Source organism: Pelophylax lessonae (assembly GCF_965119305.1).
Source record: "Pelophylax lessonae genome assembly, chromosome: 8".
Lineage (NCBI taxonomy): Eukaryota > Metazoa > Chordata > Amphibia > Anura > Ranidae > Pelophylax > Pelophylax lessonae.
This window is the reverse complement of record NC_138775.1, coordinates 283,145,266-283,157,594: the sequence shown is the minus strand read 5'-3', so window position 1 is coordinate 283,157,594 and position 12,329 is coordinate 283,145,266. Positions and strand designations below refer to the sequence as shown.

At 41.3% G+C, this 12,329-nt stretch overlaps 1 protein-coding gene across 1 annotated transcript in view; it reads right to left on the bottom strand.

Annotated features, from left to right (window-relative positions):
• LOC309561068 (FRAS1-related extracellular matrix protein 1-like) overlaps positions 1-12,329 on the bottom strand; it is a 289,377-nt gene that overhangs the window by 124,224 nt on the left and 152,824 nt on the right. The window contains 2 exon segments of the mRNA XM_082264797.1: positions 879-1,074; positions 4,317-4,458. Of these exon segments, the coding sequence (XP_082120923.1) occupies positions 879-1,074; positions 4,317-4,458 (338 nt within the window).

Here is a 12,329-nt window from a genome sequence, read left to right as displayed (position 1 = left end):
TGGCTGTGGTTGGTGGTCAGTGAAGAAACACCTGCTTATGTTGATGGTTATGTGTCATTATTTTGGTGGTGAGTTAAATGCTCCCTTACATAGATTTCAAGTGGAGACAGATTAGATAGGTGGTCAGTGGGAGCCCCTTACACAGGTAATTATGGTGGGAGAAGGGCCCCATTACCCTAGTGGGAAGAATGCACCTTACATTGATGGTCAGTGGGAAGAATGATCCTTACATTGGTGGTCACTGGTCAGTGGGAAGAATTCTCCTTACTTTGGGGGTCAGTGGGAAGAATGCTCCCCTCATTGGTGGTCAGTGGAAATAATGCTCCTTATATTGGTGGTTAGTGGAAAGAATGCCCCTTACATTGGTTGACAGTGGGAAGAATGCTCCTTACTTTGGGGGTCAGTGGGAAGAATGCTCCTTACATTGGGGGTCAGTGGGAAGAATGCTCCTTACATTGGTGATCAGTGGGAAGAATGCTCCTTACATTGGTGGTCAGCTGGGACAGGATCTCTTATATAGGCGGTCAGTGGAAGCCCATTTCACGGTTAATCTTGGTGGGAGAAAGGCCCCATTACCCTGGTGGTGAGTGGGAAGAATGCACCTTACATTGGTGGTCAATGGGAAGAATGCTCCTTACATTGGTGGTCAGTGGGAAGAATGCTCCTTACATTGGTGGTCAATGGGGAGAATCTTCCTTACATTGGGGGTCAGTGAGATGAATGCTTCCCTTACAGATAGCTTAAAAGCTCATTAATTTCAGTGGTTACCTATCTGAGGGTCTAAAATTGGTCATTGCCCAAGGATCCCTTTGATTCCACAGAATCAGGTTGAGATAGGTTGAGAAAGGCTGGTGAAAAAAAAAAGAAAACAATCCTACCTTTCCCCAGGTTAAGGACTGTGATGTAGAAGGTCTCGGGAGGTGAGCTGTTTTCTCCGTCTGTTAGGTAAAACCGGAAACTGTCGTGTCCTTTGCAGCCGAGGATTGTGGTGTGAAAATACCAGATATGATTCAGGTCAACGTCTTCCTGCGTAAAGTTCATTCCTGCATACAGGGTGACCCACAGTGGGCCCGCCTAGAGAAATGGGGGAGAGTTCAAGTTATTTATGCCAAAAAATAATTTTTCGGATAAACTGGGGGAGGGGTTAGAACCTCTGTCAGGAAACACAATTCCTTTGGCAGCTAAACAGATCCCATACTTGTATTTCCTCTGTGGATTTAGTGGTTTGCCTGGAGCATTATGTAGTCAGATTGTTCTAGAAAAGGTTACAACAATTAAAATAAACTTTGAATGGACACAATGGGCAACACAGAGTCTGAATTTTTACAGTAAACAATCTTGGGCTATTCACCTAAATTCTAAGTATTTAATAGTTAAATGGAAATCTGCAAGGTTGAATAGATATCTGGCAAATTGCTTGTTAAACACATGAACATTGCAATGCAATGATTGGTTCCTTGTGCTGCTTCCCCTTTCCCAGTCTAAGCCCTGCTGTACAGGGACTGCAAGAGGCTAATATCAAATTCAGGTACTTACATTTAATCTTTACAGCCACCTGATCTCTTCCACAGACCCCTATTAGTGCACATTCCCCCCTCTCCTGAGAGGACCTCCAACCTGGTGATGCTGGGTAGAAGGGAGGGAGACCAGCAAGCAACCATTTGCTGATCTCCTTTAGCTAGAATGAACACAGAAGCTATGGGCTGTCACATTCCATGGCTGCTGTGGCTAGGGAAGAAAATAATAATGCAAGATCTGTATTTTGTTAGCTTCAGTGGAAGCGAGGTGAAACATCAGGGCTCTAATAGACCCCTGATGTCCCATTAAAGAGAGCCTGTCTTAGCAAAATTCTATTACATATTGGGCTTTTGGTCCCCTATTCAAGAAAAATAAAGACCCTCCCAACCAGTGGCGGCTGGTGAATATAAATTTTGGGGGGGCGTCAAAACCAACCCCCCCCCCCCCGGCGGGACGGCTTGCAATCAAATCTACCACCCCCTGATGGACGGACGGCCGGCATCCTTACCTGCTCCTTCCCTGAGCGGCTGTGAGTCTCCTCCGGCCGTACGTCCCCTCCCTCTTCCTGGCCAATGGCCAGTAAAATCACTTCTCATTTTAGCCAATCAGGAAAGAGGTCTCATGACCCGCTTCCTGACTGGCTGGGAGGAGAGTCAGTGTGATAATAGCGAATATTCATTCACTATTGTCATACAAGTAGGTGGGCTCAGGGCACATTGCTCTTCGCCCCGAGCCCACCCTTTTTTGAAGCCTATTAGAGCCTCTGGCTCTAAACAGGTGCTTTAAAAAAAAAAAAAATCCCCTATTGGAATCCACGCATCCGGTGCCCTGAATGTAGATTAGGGGGCCGGACGCATGGATAGGGGGGCGGCGCCCCTGCGCCCCCAATGGACGGGCCGCCACTGCTCCTAACCCTGTTATATTGTAAAGCCCTGTGTAAACTGTTGGCGCTATATAAATCCAAAATAATAATAATAGTATCAATAATAATAATGTTATTATTATATTAATAATAAAAAATTAAAGTTGCACTTTGGCACTTAACCCTCCCTCCAAAAATAATGTTGAGCCCGTCCTGCCCACACATACAGAAACGTAAAAAACGTATTGGGGGCGACTACATACGAAATTGGTAATTGCGCAACACATGTTCCATTACGCCACTCACGCCAGAGAGCAATAATTCTTAGGCCATAATTTATTGGTAACTCTAAACTGATGACATGTAGGGACTTTTAAATCATCCACTTTGCAAAATGTAGAGTACCAAAGTTTGTTGCCGCTGCGCACACAGTTTTGAGGCCTCATGCACACTGAACGTTTTTAGCCAGTTCCCGCCTGGCCTATGGCAGAATGACGGCTGGGTGGGCCTTTCGACCCTCTGGGTGGACGTCATATGAGGTTGTTCCCTTGTTGCGGTGCACATGCGGTCGCGAGGGCATTCAGCGCGACGATTGGTGGTCAGCGGTGTCCCTCGGGGACACAGGGCAGGACACAGGGCATCACCAATCAGGGTAAAGAGCCGATGACGTAGGCACTATCAGCTGTGTCCAATCATAGCTGATAACATGTAAATAATTGCAGGTTATCAGCGTTTCCTTTCTTCAGCGCTGTCAGTGTCAAAGGAAAGGAGATAACCGTCTTTCCAGTTACAGGGGACATTTACTCTGATAATCAGGGCACTGACCATCAGTGCCCATCAGTGCTGCATATTAGTGCCCATTAGTGCAGTATATCAGTGCCGCCTTATTAGTGCAGCTTCATCAGTGCCCATCAGTGCAGCCTCACCAGTGCCCATCAGTGCCGCCTTATCAATGCAGCTTCATCAGTGCCCATCAGTGCAGCCTCATCAGCATAACATCACTTTAACCGGTTCCGGACCGCCCGCCGCAGATTTACTGCAGCAGGCAGCCCCTCCTGCGCGAACTGACGTAACTGTACATTGGTCACGCACCTGCAGCTAGGGGGCGAGCGTGCGCCGCCAGCGGCACGCTCCTGCCCCTATCGGCAGCGGGGACTCCGGTGCACGGGGCCGGCGGCTCTGATTGCCGTCTGCCACCTGCGATCGCTCCCCGCTGAGAGAGAAGGACGGTCGGCTGTTGTAAATACAGCTGACCATTCTTCTCTCTGAAATGATCACAGAGCCCATGTGACCCTTCTATATAGGAACACAAGTCTCTATGATCATTTCACAAGCCCCCCCCCCCACAGTTAGAATCACTCCCCTAGGCTCACATTTAACCCATTGATCACCCACTCTGTTAACCACTTCCCTGCCAATGGCATTAGTACAGTAACAGTGCATATTTATAGCACTGATTACTGTAGTAATGTCACTGGTCCCCCCAAAAGTGTCAAAAATGTCAGTTAGGGGTCCGATCTGTCCGCCGCAATGTCGCAGTCCCACTAAAAATTGCAGATCGCCGCCATTACTGGTAAAAACAATAAAAATGACATAACTCTTTCCCGTAGTTAATAGACCCGATAACTTTTGTGCAAACCAATCAAAATACGCTTTTTGCAATTTTTTTTTTTACCAAAAATATGTAGCAGAAAACAAATTGTCCTAAAATGTTAAAAAATTTTGATTTTTAAATGTTTTTTCTAATATATATATATATACACACACACGTGATTCTGCACAGGAGGGCCGCCCTCTAGCAGTAAATCTGCTATGGGACGCTCAGTAAGTGGTAAATAAATACAAAGTTGCGCTCCTTTGTGTCTTTTCCGTCTGGCTGGAGTTCAGCATTAGAATCCTAACATTCTGATTGGACGGGAAGGAAACACGGACAAACCTTCTTCTTCAGCTCTCCGTAGGTCGGGGCGTTGTTGATGATGTAATAAATGGATTGTCTTCTCGAGTCTCCATCTTCAGCCTCCAGAGCAACGCTGGAGATGACTTTATTATCCGCCGCTTCAATTTCTAATCCCCCATTTCTACCAAGGAAATAACAAAGAAACAAATTAATGGCTACAATATAATAAAAAAAAAAAATGGAAACAGTGCAGTCAGGGTAGTGAAAGATGCTGATTGGCGTGATATGAGCTACTGCAGTATCCAATAGGCTATCTGCTTTATTATAGAAATTGTTTTCATTGTGAAAGATTATCTGAATTATATCTCCAATTTTTTTCCATCTGCTGCACTTTTCAGTAAGGCAAAGTTCACGTCTCCAGGTGTGACCGCATGCGCATTCCCGTGCGTTTTCCGCTCATAGCATGTAGGGCAGTCCATTCATTTCAATGGGCAAGAAACGCGGAAAATAAGTCCCCTGCCCCTTTTCTAAAAACGTGCTGCACCGAACTGCATAGTGCATGGGGGGCATTAACAAATCATGGCACCGCTGAGCATCGCTAGCGCAGCGCTTTTCTGTGCGTGTCCGGAGAGAACATGATTTTGTGCACATTCCTCACACACAAAGGTGAGGACCTAACATAGTCCCTGGTGATCCTGCTATAAAGGTCCTAGTTCTGGCACTTCCTGTTATAGGGTGACAACGCTCTGTCCCTGTCTCCCAGCTGTGCTCCGGTGTTGTCACCCTGTCACATGAGCTTACAATGGGGGCGGTTCATTTGGTTCCAAACAGAAATTCAGACAAATTTTTTTTGTTATTCGGAGATTTGGATGTATCTGAATTTCCAAGTTACAATAGTAACGACTTTAATAGAATCCAAAATAATGATTCAAAAATCGTCTGAAATTCAAATTTGAATCGGATTCTAACTGAATTCGAATTGGATTTGATAAAAAAAATTCTAAAGTGAATTTGAAAACAAAAAAAGAATAGAAAATAAAGGAATAGATTAGAAAAGAGTAAAACAGAACAGAATAGAAAACAATTAAAATAAAATAAAATATAATAGAAAAAGAAATAGAATAGAACAGAATAGAAATTAATAGACTATAATAGATTAGAATACAATAAAACAGAACAAAATATAATAGAAATTAAAAGAATAAAATAAAAAAGAATAGAAAATAAAGGAATATAATAGATTAGAATACAATAAAAAATAGAATAAAAATAAAAATTATAAAATAAAATATAATAGAAAATAAATAAATAGAGTATAAAAGAATGGAATAGAACACAAAATAATAGACTATAATAGAAAAGAATAGATAAAACAGAACAAAATAAAATAGAAATGAAAAGAATAGAATAAAATAGAATAGAAAATAAATGAATTTAATAGATTAGAATAGAATAAAAAAGAGAAGAATGAAAAGTAAAAAATTAAAATAAAATATAATAGAAAATAAAAAAATAGAATATAAAAGAATAGAATAGAACACAAAATAATAGACTATAATAGAAAAAGAATAGATAAAACAGAACAAAATAGAATAGAATTTAAAAGAATATAATAAAATAGACTAGAAAATAAATGAATTTAATAGATTAGAATAGCATAAAAAAGAATAGAATGAAAAGTAAAAAATTAAAATAAAATATAAAAGAAAATAAAGAAATAGAATATAAAAGAATCGAACAGAATAGAAAATATTAGAGCATAACAGAAAAGAATAAAAAAAACAGAACAAAACAAAATAGAAATTAAAAGAATAGAATAAAATAGAATAAACAATAAAGGAAAATAGAAGATCAGAATTTAATTTAAAAAAATAAAATGGAAAAAATAAATAAATAAATAAAATAAAATAAAATATAATATAATAGAAAATAAAGAAATAGAATATAAAAGAATAGAACAGAATAGAAAATAATTGACTATAATAGAAAAGAACAGAATAGAGTAAAACAGAACAAAATAGAATATAAATTAAAAGAATAAAATAAAATAGAATAGAAAATAAAGGAATACAATAGATTAGAATGGAATAAAAAAGAAAAGAATGAAAATTTAAAAAAATATACTAAAATATAACAGAAAATAAAGGAATAGAATAGAAAATAAAATAATAGAAAAGAGTATAAAAAATAGATAATAATAGAATAAAACATTATAGAATAGAACAGAATAAAATAGAAAATAAAAGAATAGAAGAGAATAGATTAAATTGAATGGAAGCTGTAGGAGATCAGCTGCACTGAGAAGCAACAAAGGATGAAAAAAAAAATAAAATTAGGAAAACACGGCAATTGTTTATGATACACAAAACAAAGTAAACGTCAGGTTGGGCTTTCTCATTATTTCTCTTTTCACTGCTATTTAAGCTTCATCTGAAGCCAGAAAATGTCTCTGCCTGCATTTCTATGCGCAGAACTCAGGAAATAGAGCTTTTTATTCAATCCGCCTCCTGTACCGTACTCCCACCCATCATTATACATCAGAATAGTGCATTATATGGAGGTTCATTCAGTTTCAATAAACGGCGGTCATTATGGCCTCTTGTTCTCTGAGTGGAAGCAGAGGTCTCTCTACAGATTTCCAACACACTTCCTGTGGAGTCAGACCTACAACTCTCTAATCAGAGCTTTACTCATTGCACAGCTATAGGTCTGACTCAGCAGGGGGTGCGGGTTGAACCTCTCCAAAGAGACCACAGATATTGGCAGAGGACAGGCTTTTCTACTAAGGCTGTGGCTGCTTTCTATAGAAGGAAAGCTGTAAAGACTTGTTTGCTCTAGCGGTATCCCTCTGAAGAGTGATGGTGGATCGCGTTTTACAAGCCGTTGTGTTGCCTCCTGTCTGCCTGTATTACCCACACCACTGAGTTGGCAACCCCATGTATGGCACATGTTTGCGGGGTGGTTATGGCACAATCCATTTACCTGAATAGGTGGCATTGTTACAGACAGTCCTAACAGGAGAGAGAGATCATTTTTTTGCCGCATTGCATTTCAACCCTTCCCTAAACTAAAAAAAAAAAAAAAAAAAAAAAAAATGCAAATTTTAGGGGTTTATTTATTTATTATTTATTTATCATTATTATTTATTTTGTTAGGGTAAAGGTTTGAATTAGGGGTTAATTTACTTATATTATGTTATCAGTTTCATCACTTGTTGATATGTTCTTTAGCTTTTTTTATCTGCTTTTATTATTATTTATTTATTTTAGTTAGGGTTAGAGATAGGGGTTAATTAATTAATTAATCTATTTAATTATTATTTGTTTATTTATTTTTTTGGTAAGTGTTAGGGGTTAATTTTATTATTTATTTATTTATTTATTTTTTGGTTAGGGTTATGGGTTAGAATTAAGGGTTAGGGGCTTGTGGTAAGGGGTTAGGGGTTTATTTATTGGATGTATTATTTATTTATTAAATAATATAAATAGGTTAATATTAAATTAATAAATAATAATCTTTTTTTTTAGGGTTAGGGGTTAATTTATTTATAATTTTTTTTAGGGTTATTGTTTAGGGTTTGAGTTAGGGGTTAATTTATTTGATGTATTATTTATTGAATAATATTATTATTTTTTAATTAACTATTTACCTATTTATTTGTTTTTTTTTTTTGTTAGGGTTAGGGGTTAATTAATTTATTATTTATTTATGATTATTATTTATTTTGTTAGGGTTAAAGTTTGAGTTAGGGGTTAATTTACTTATAATATGTCATCAGTTTCATCACTTGTTGATATGCTTTTTAGCTTTTGTTTCCGCTTTTATTTATTATTATTATATTTTTTTTTAGTTAGGGTTAGGGTTAGAGATAGGCATTAATTACTTTATTTATCTATTTAATTTTTATTATTTGTCTATTTATTTTTTGGTTAGTGTTAGGGGTTCATTTATTTATTTTATTATTTATTTTTTGGTTAGGGGTTAGGGCTTGGGGTAAGGAGTTAGAGTTAGACCGCATTCACACTGAAGCGGCACGACTTCGGGGGCGACCTGTGAAGTCGCGTGCACCGCAACTTCGCCGTGACTTGCACGGACTTCATATAATGAATAAACCAAAAAGTAGTGTTGCGCCAGTCATGTGCACACATAGTGTAATAAAGCTCAAATTCAGTGTCCATACATGTTCCAATGTCCATACAATCAATCAAATAAACGGTGAATCCACGTGTCCAAAAGAATCTTGTGCAAAACTTAATTAGTGCTTTCGTGATTAGTGCAATCCCACCACCAGGTGAATTGGTCACTCACCTCCACTATAGACCCACTGCTGGGTCAATCACAGCGTTGTATATACACCAGGACCTTCAGATAGTAAAGGCTATGGATAGCCTATCACCTCCAGAGGGATTCTCACCGATAAACATAAAGGGGGAACAAAGGAAGAGATCTAGTGCTCTCTGTATGGTTGCAGTAAACTGCTTTATTGAGTAAAGGAATAGTACTCACAAAGGTGGCGCTTCCAAAGCGCATAGCAATCAGCATAAACGGTGTCTAGGAAGAGACAGCTTCCAGCACGCAGGCTCTGTCCCTTATACGCGTGACGTCGAAGCCCAACCACAGGCGTTGACTTCCTCTGGCACATTGCTCCATTGGAAATTCTGAAGAATCATTTGATATTCTTCCCAAATTCTACAAGCGATGTGCCAGAAAGAGACATCAGAATCGTCTCTGTCGTCACTTTCCGTACCTGATAATGAATTTTCCCACCAATCGCTATCGCTCAGTTCTTCAAGTAACTCCGCTTCCCTGTCGCTGTTTTCCAGTTCGTCTAAAAGCGCTTTTGCGCAAAAAGAATGCTTTTTGGACGCCATGGTCGTTCTCTATTTTCCAGGCACAAAGAACTGGAAAAGCCCAGGCAGGGCACTGGAAAAGTCACCAGGTGAAATCCTGTGGTGAAATGGGATGATACAGTGTAATCCGTTAGGATCACAGCTTTCTATCATCTCATTTGGCGTATTTACATTTTTGAATTTGCCGCCGGTTCCACCCCCCCCCCCTGCATCGCAGCTTTCGCAGGGAGGGGGGGGGGTGGAACCGTCGGCAAATGCACAGAGCGAGGAGAGAGTGTGAGGACGCTGGGGAGGATGGCGGGGAGGATGGTGGGGAGGACGGTGGGGAGGACGGCGGGGGATCGCAGGGAAGGTGAGTAACATTCTGGGGTAATCCTGAGTGTGGCTTGGGGTTACCGCTTTTGGTACTGAAAATTAACCCCGAGGCACACTCGGGAATACCCCAGAATGTTACTCACCTTCCCTGCGATCCCCTGCTGTCCTCCCCGCCATCCTCGGTTAATATTTATTTATTTATTACTAGGGTGAGGGGTTGATTTGTTTGTTTTAATTTATTATTATTATTTTATTTTTCTTCATATTATTATTTATTAATATTTATTTTTATTTATTTTTTGCATTTGAGAAGAAAAACATGCGCTAAAACAAACGAAAATGTGCAAATCGCACATTTAAACGGGGGAAAAAAAAGGTTCAAAAACTTGCCAATCTGCCCAAATCAAGCTAATAAAGAAGCTCCAAAACTTTTTTTGAGCTTCAGGTGTTTGGCTTCAGGAGACTCGTAGTGGAAATGTGACCCGTCTCCGTTAGGAATAATTGATTTTTTTTTTCTCTCCTCCAGCGTTTTGGAGCTTCGAGCATCAAACCGCACAGGTGTGAATGGGGCCTTAGATACCCTTTACATGGGCACAACCGGTTAAATTATCCTGCCACAGACATCTTGCCTAGATCGGTCTCCTTGCCCCACAATGAAAGGCCTCAGCTGGTGCAAAGCCTCATGGGAAGCAAGCCTAACCCACTCCATTTTGATTTTTGAACTGGTTCCCAGTCTATAGAGCAGAACAGTGATTGGCATCCCCCCATCCCCCCACCCCGTGAGATTATGTGGCAGGTGTGGGCATTGCAGTGTGGGCGTCTATGGCAGACAAGTCCCCTCCTGCGGTGGTCCAAATCATTTCCATCTCTCCAGCCTTAAGGGCAATGGCTCCCTGGGGCTCGGACTTGGATTGTCTGCGGCCTTATCTCTACCTTCACATTGATTGTCTCCTACAAAATATTCTATTGTCTGCCCGGGATTGGCTGGGAGAATATTGTTCAGCCAATAAAAGGATTATTCTGCAAAATCCTAAATTAATATTACCGTCATAATTCATCACCTTCACACACGGCCAGGAAAAGCGCCATTCAAAGAATTAGCGTTCTAGGAGGTCAAAAATCTGATTGAGGATTTGGTTTTCTAGGGAAAAAAAAATGTCTTATAAACAACTGCCACTTTTTTTTTTTTGTTAAAATAAAAATCAGTTTTAACCTTTCTCATCCTTTTTGCATCTCAACACTTCAGATTTCCTGCGGCCGATTCGGGTCTACGCTTTAGCGATGGCTGCATGGCATTTCTCGGGGCGCACCGGGTCTGTGTCATGTGTTGAAACCGCCATTTGTAGTATTTATTGTAAGCCCATATGACAGGGTGACAACGCAGGAGACCAATTGAGATGAGGGTGAAAATTGTTGTCACTCTATAACAGGAAGTGTCTGAACATGGCAGGATCACCAGGAATTACTTTCATGAAAGCTACAGATTGATTGAAAGATTGAAAATGGCAGTTACATGGTAAAGTGTAAAGCTGAACTCTGATATAAGCCAATATTGTCTCTATACAATCATGTGTTCTTCCTGACCCTCAGTCAGCTTTGTGTATTTCCTCCATATCTGTGCAGTAATCCAGTGTGAGACTTCCTGTAATAAAGACCGCTCACTGCTGCTCTCTCTCCTTGTGCAGGGTGACTGGTCTTGTCTCCGCCCTCTCCTGTAGTTCTCTGTAGGCAGCCTGTAGTGGGTGGAGCCTGCTGGGTCCCTCCCACAGCTCTTCTCGTTCTCCTTGTGCAGGGTGACTGGTCTTGTCTCTGCCCCTTTCTGTAGCTTTCTGCAGGCAGCCTGTAGTAGGTGGAGCCTGCTGGGTCCTTCCTACAGCTCCTCTCTCTCTCCTTGTGCAGGGTGACTGGTCTTGTCTCCGCCCCTTCCTGTAGTTTTCTGCAGAAAGCCTGTATGGGGTGGAGCCTGCTGGGCCCCTCCCACAGCTCTGCTCTCTCTCCTTGTGCAGGGTGACTGGTCTTGTCTCTGAATCTCAAACTGTGAAAAATCAGTGCAACCAACAACTGAAATAAAATAAACTAAAAAAAAAAAATGGAAAAGGCTGCAACCACTAATGATGCTTCCACTGCATACAATGTATCAAAATAAGATCAACAGGTCTTGTCTCCGCCCCCTCCTGCAGTTTTCTGCAGGCAGCCTGTAGTGGGTGGAGCCTGCTGGGCCCCTCCCACAGCTCTGCTCTCTCTCCTTGTGCAGGGTGACTGGTCTAGTCTCCGCCCACTCCTGCAGTTTTCTGCAGGTAGCCTGTAGTGGGTGGAGCCTGCTGGACCCCTCCCGCAGCTCTGCTCTCTCTCCTTGTGCAGGGTGACTGGCCCCTTCCTATAATTTTCTGCAGGCAGCCTGTAGTGGGTGGAGCCTGCTGGGCCCCTGCCACAGCTCTCTCCCACAGTCTCTCCTTGTGCAGGGTGACCGGTCTTGTCTCCCAATCTCAAACTGTGAAAAATCAGCGCAAAATAAAATAAAGTAAAAAAAAAAAAAAAAAAAAGGAAAAGGCTGCAACCACTAATGATGCTTCCACTGCATACAATGTATCAAAATAAAATCAACAGGTCTTGTCTCTGCCCCCTCCTGCAGTTTTCTGCAGGCAGCCTGTAGTGGGTGGAGCCTGCTGGGCCCCTACCACAGCTCTGCTCTCTCTCCTTGTGCAGGGTGACTGGTCTGGTCTCCGCCCCCTCCTGCAGTTTTCTGCAGGAAGCCTGTAGTGGGTGGAGCATGCTGGCCCCTCCCACAGCTCTGCTCTCTCTCCTTGTGCAGGGTGACTGGTCTAGTCTCCGCCCACTCCTGTAGTTTTGTGCAGGTAGCCTGTAGTGGGTGGAGCCTGCTGGACCC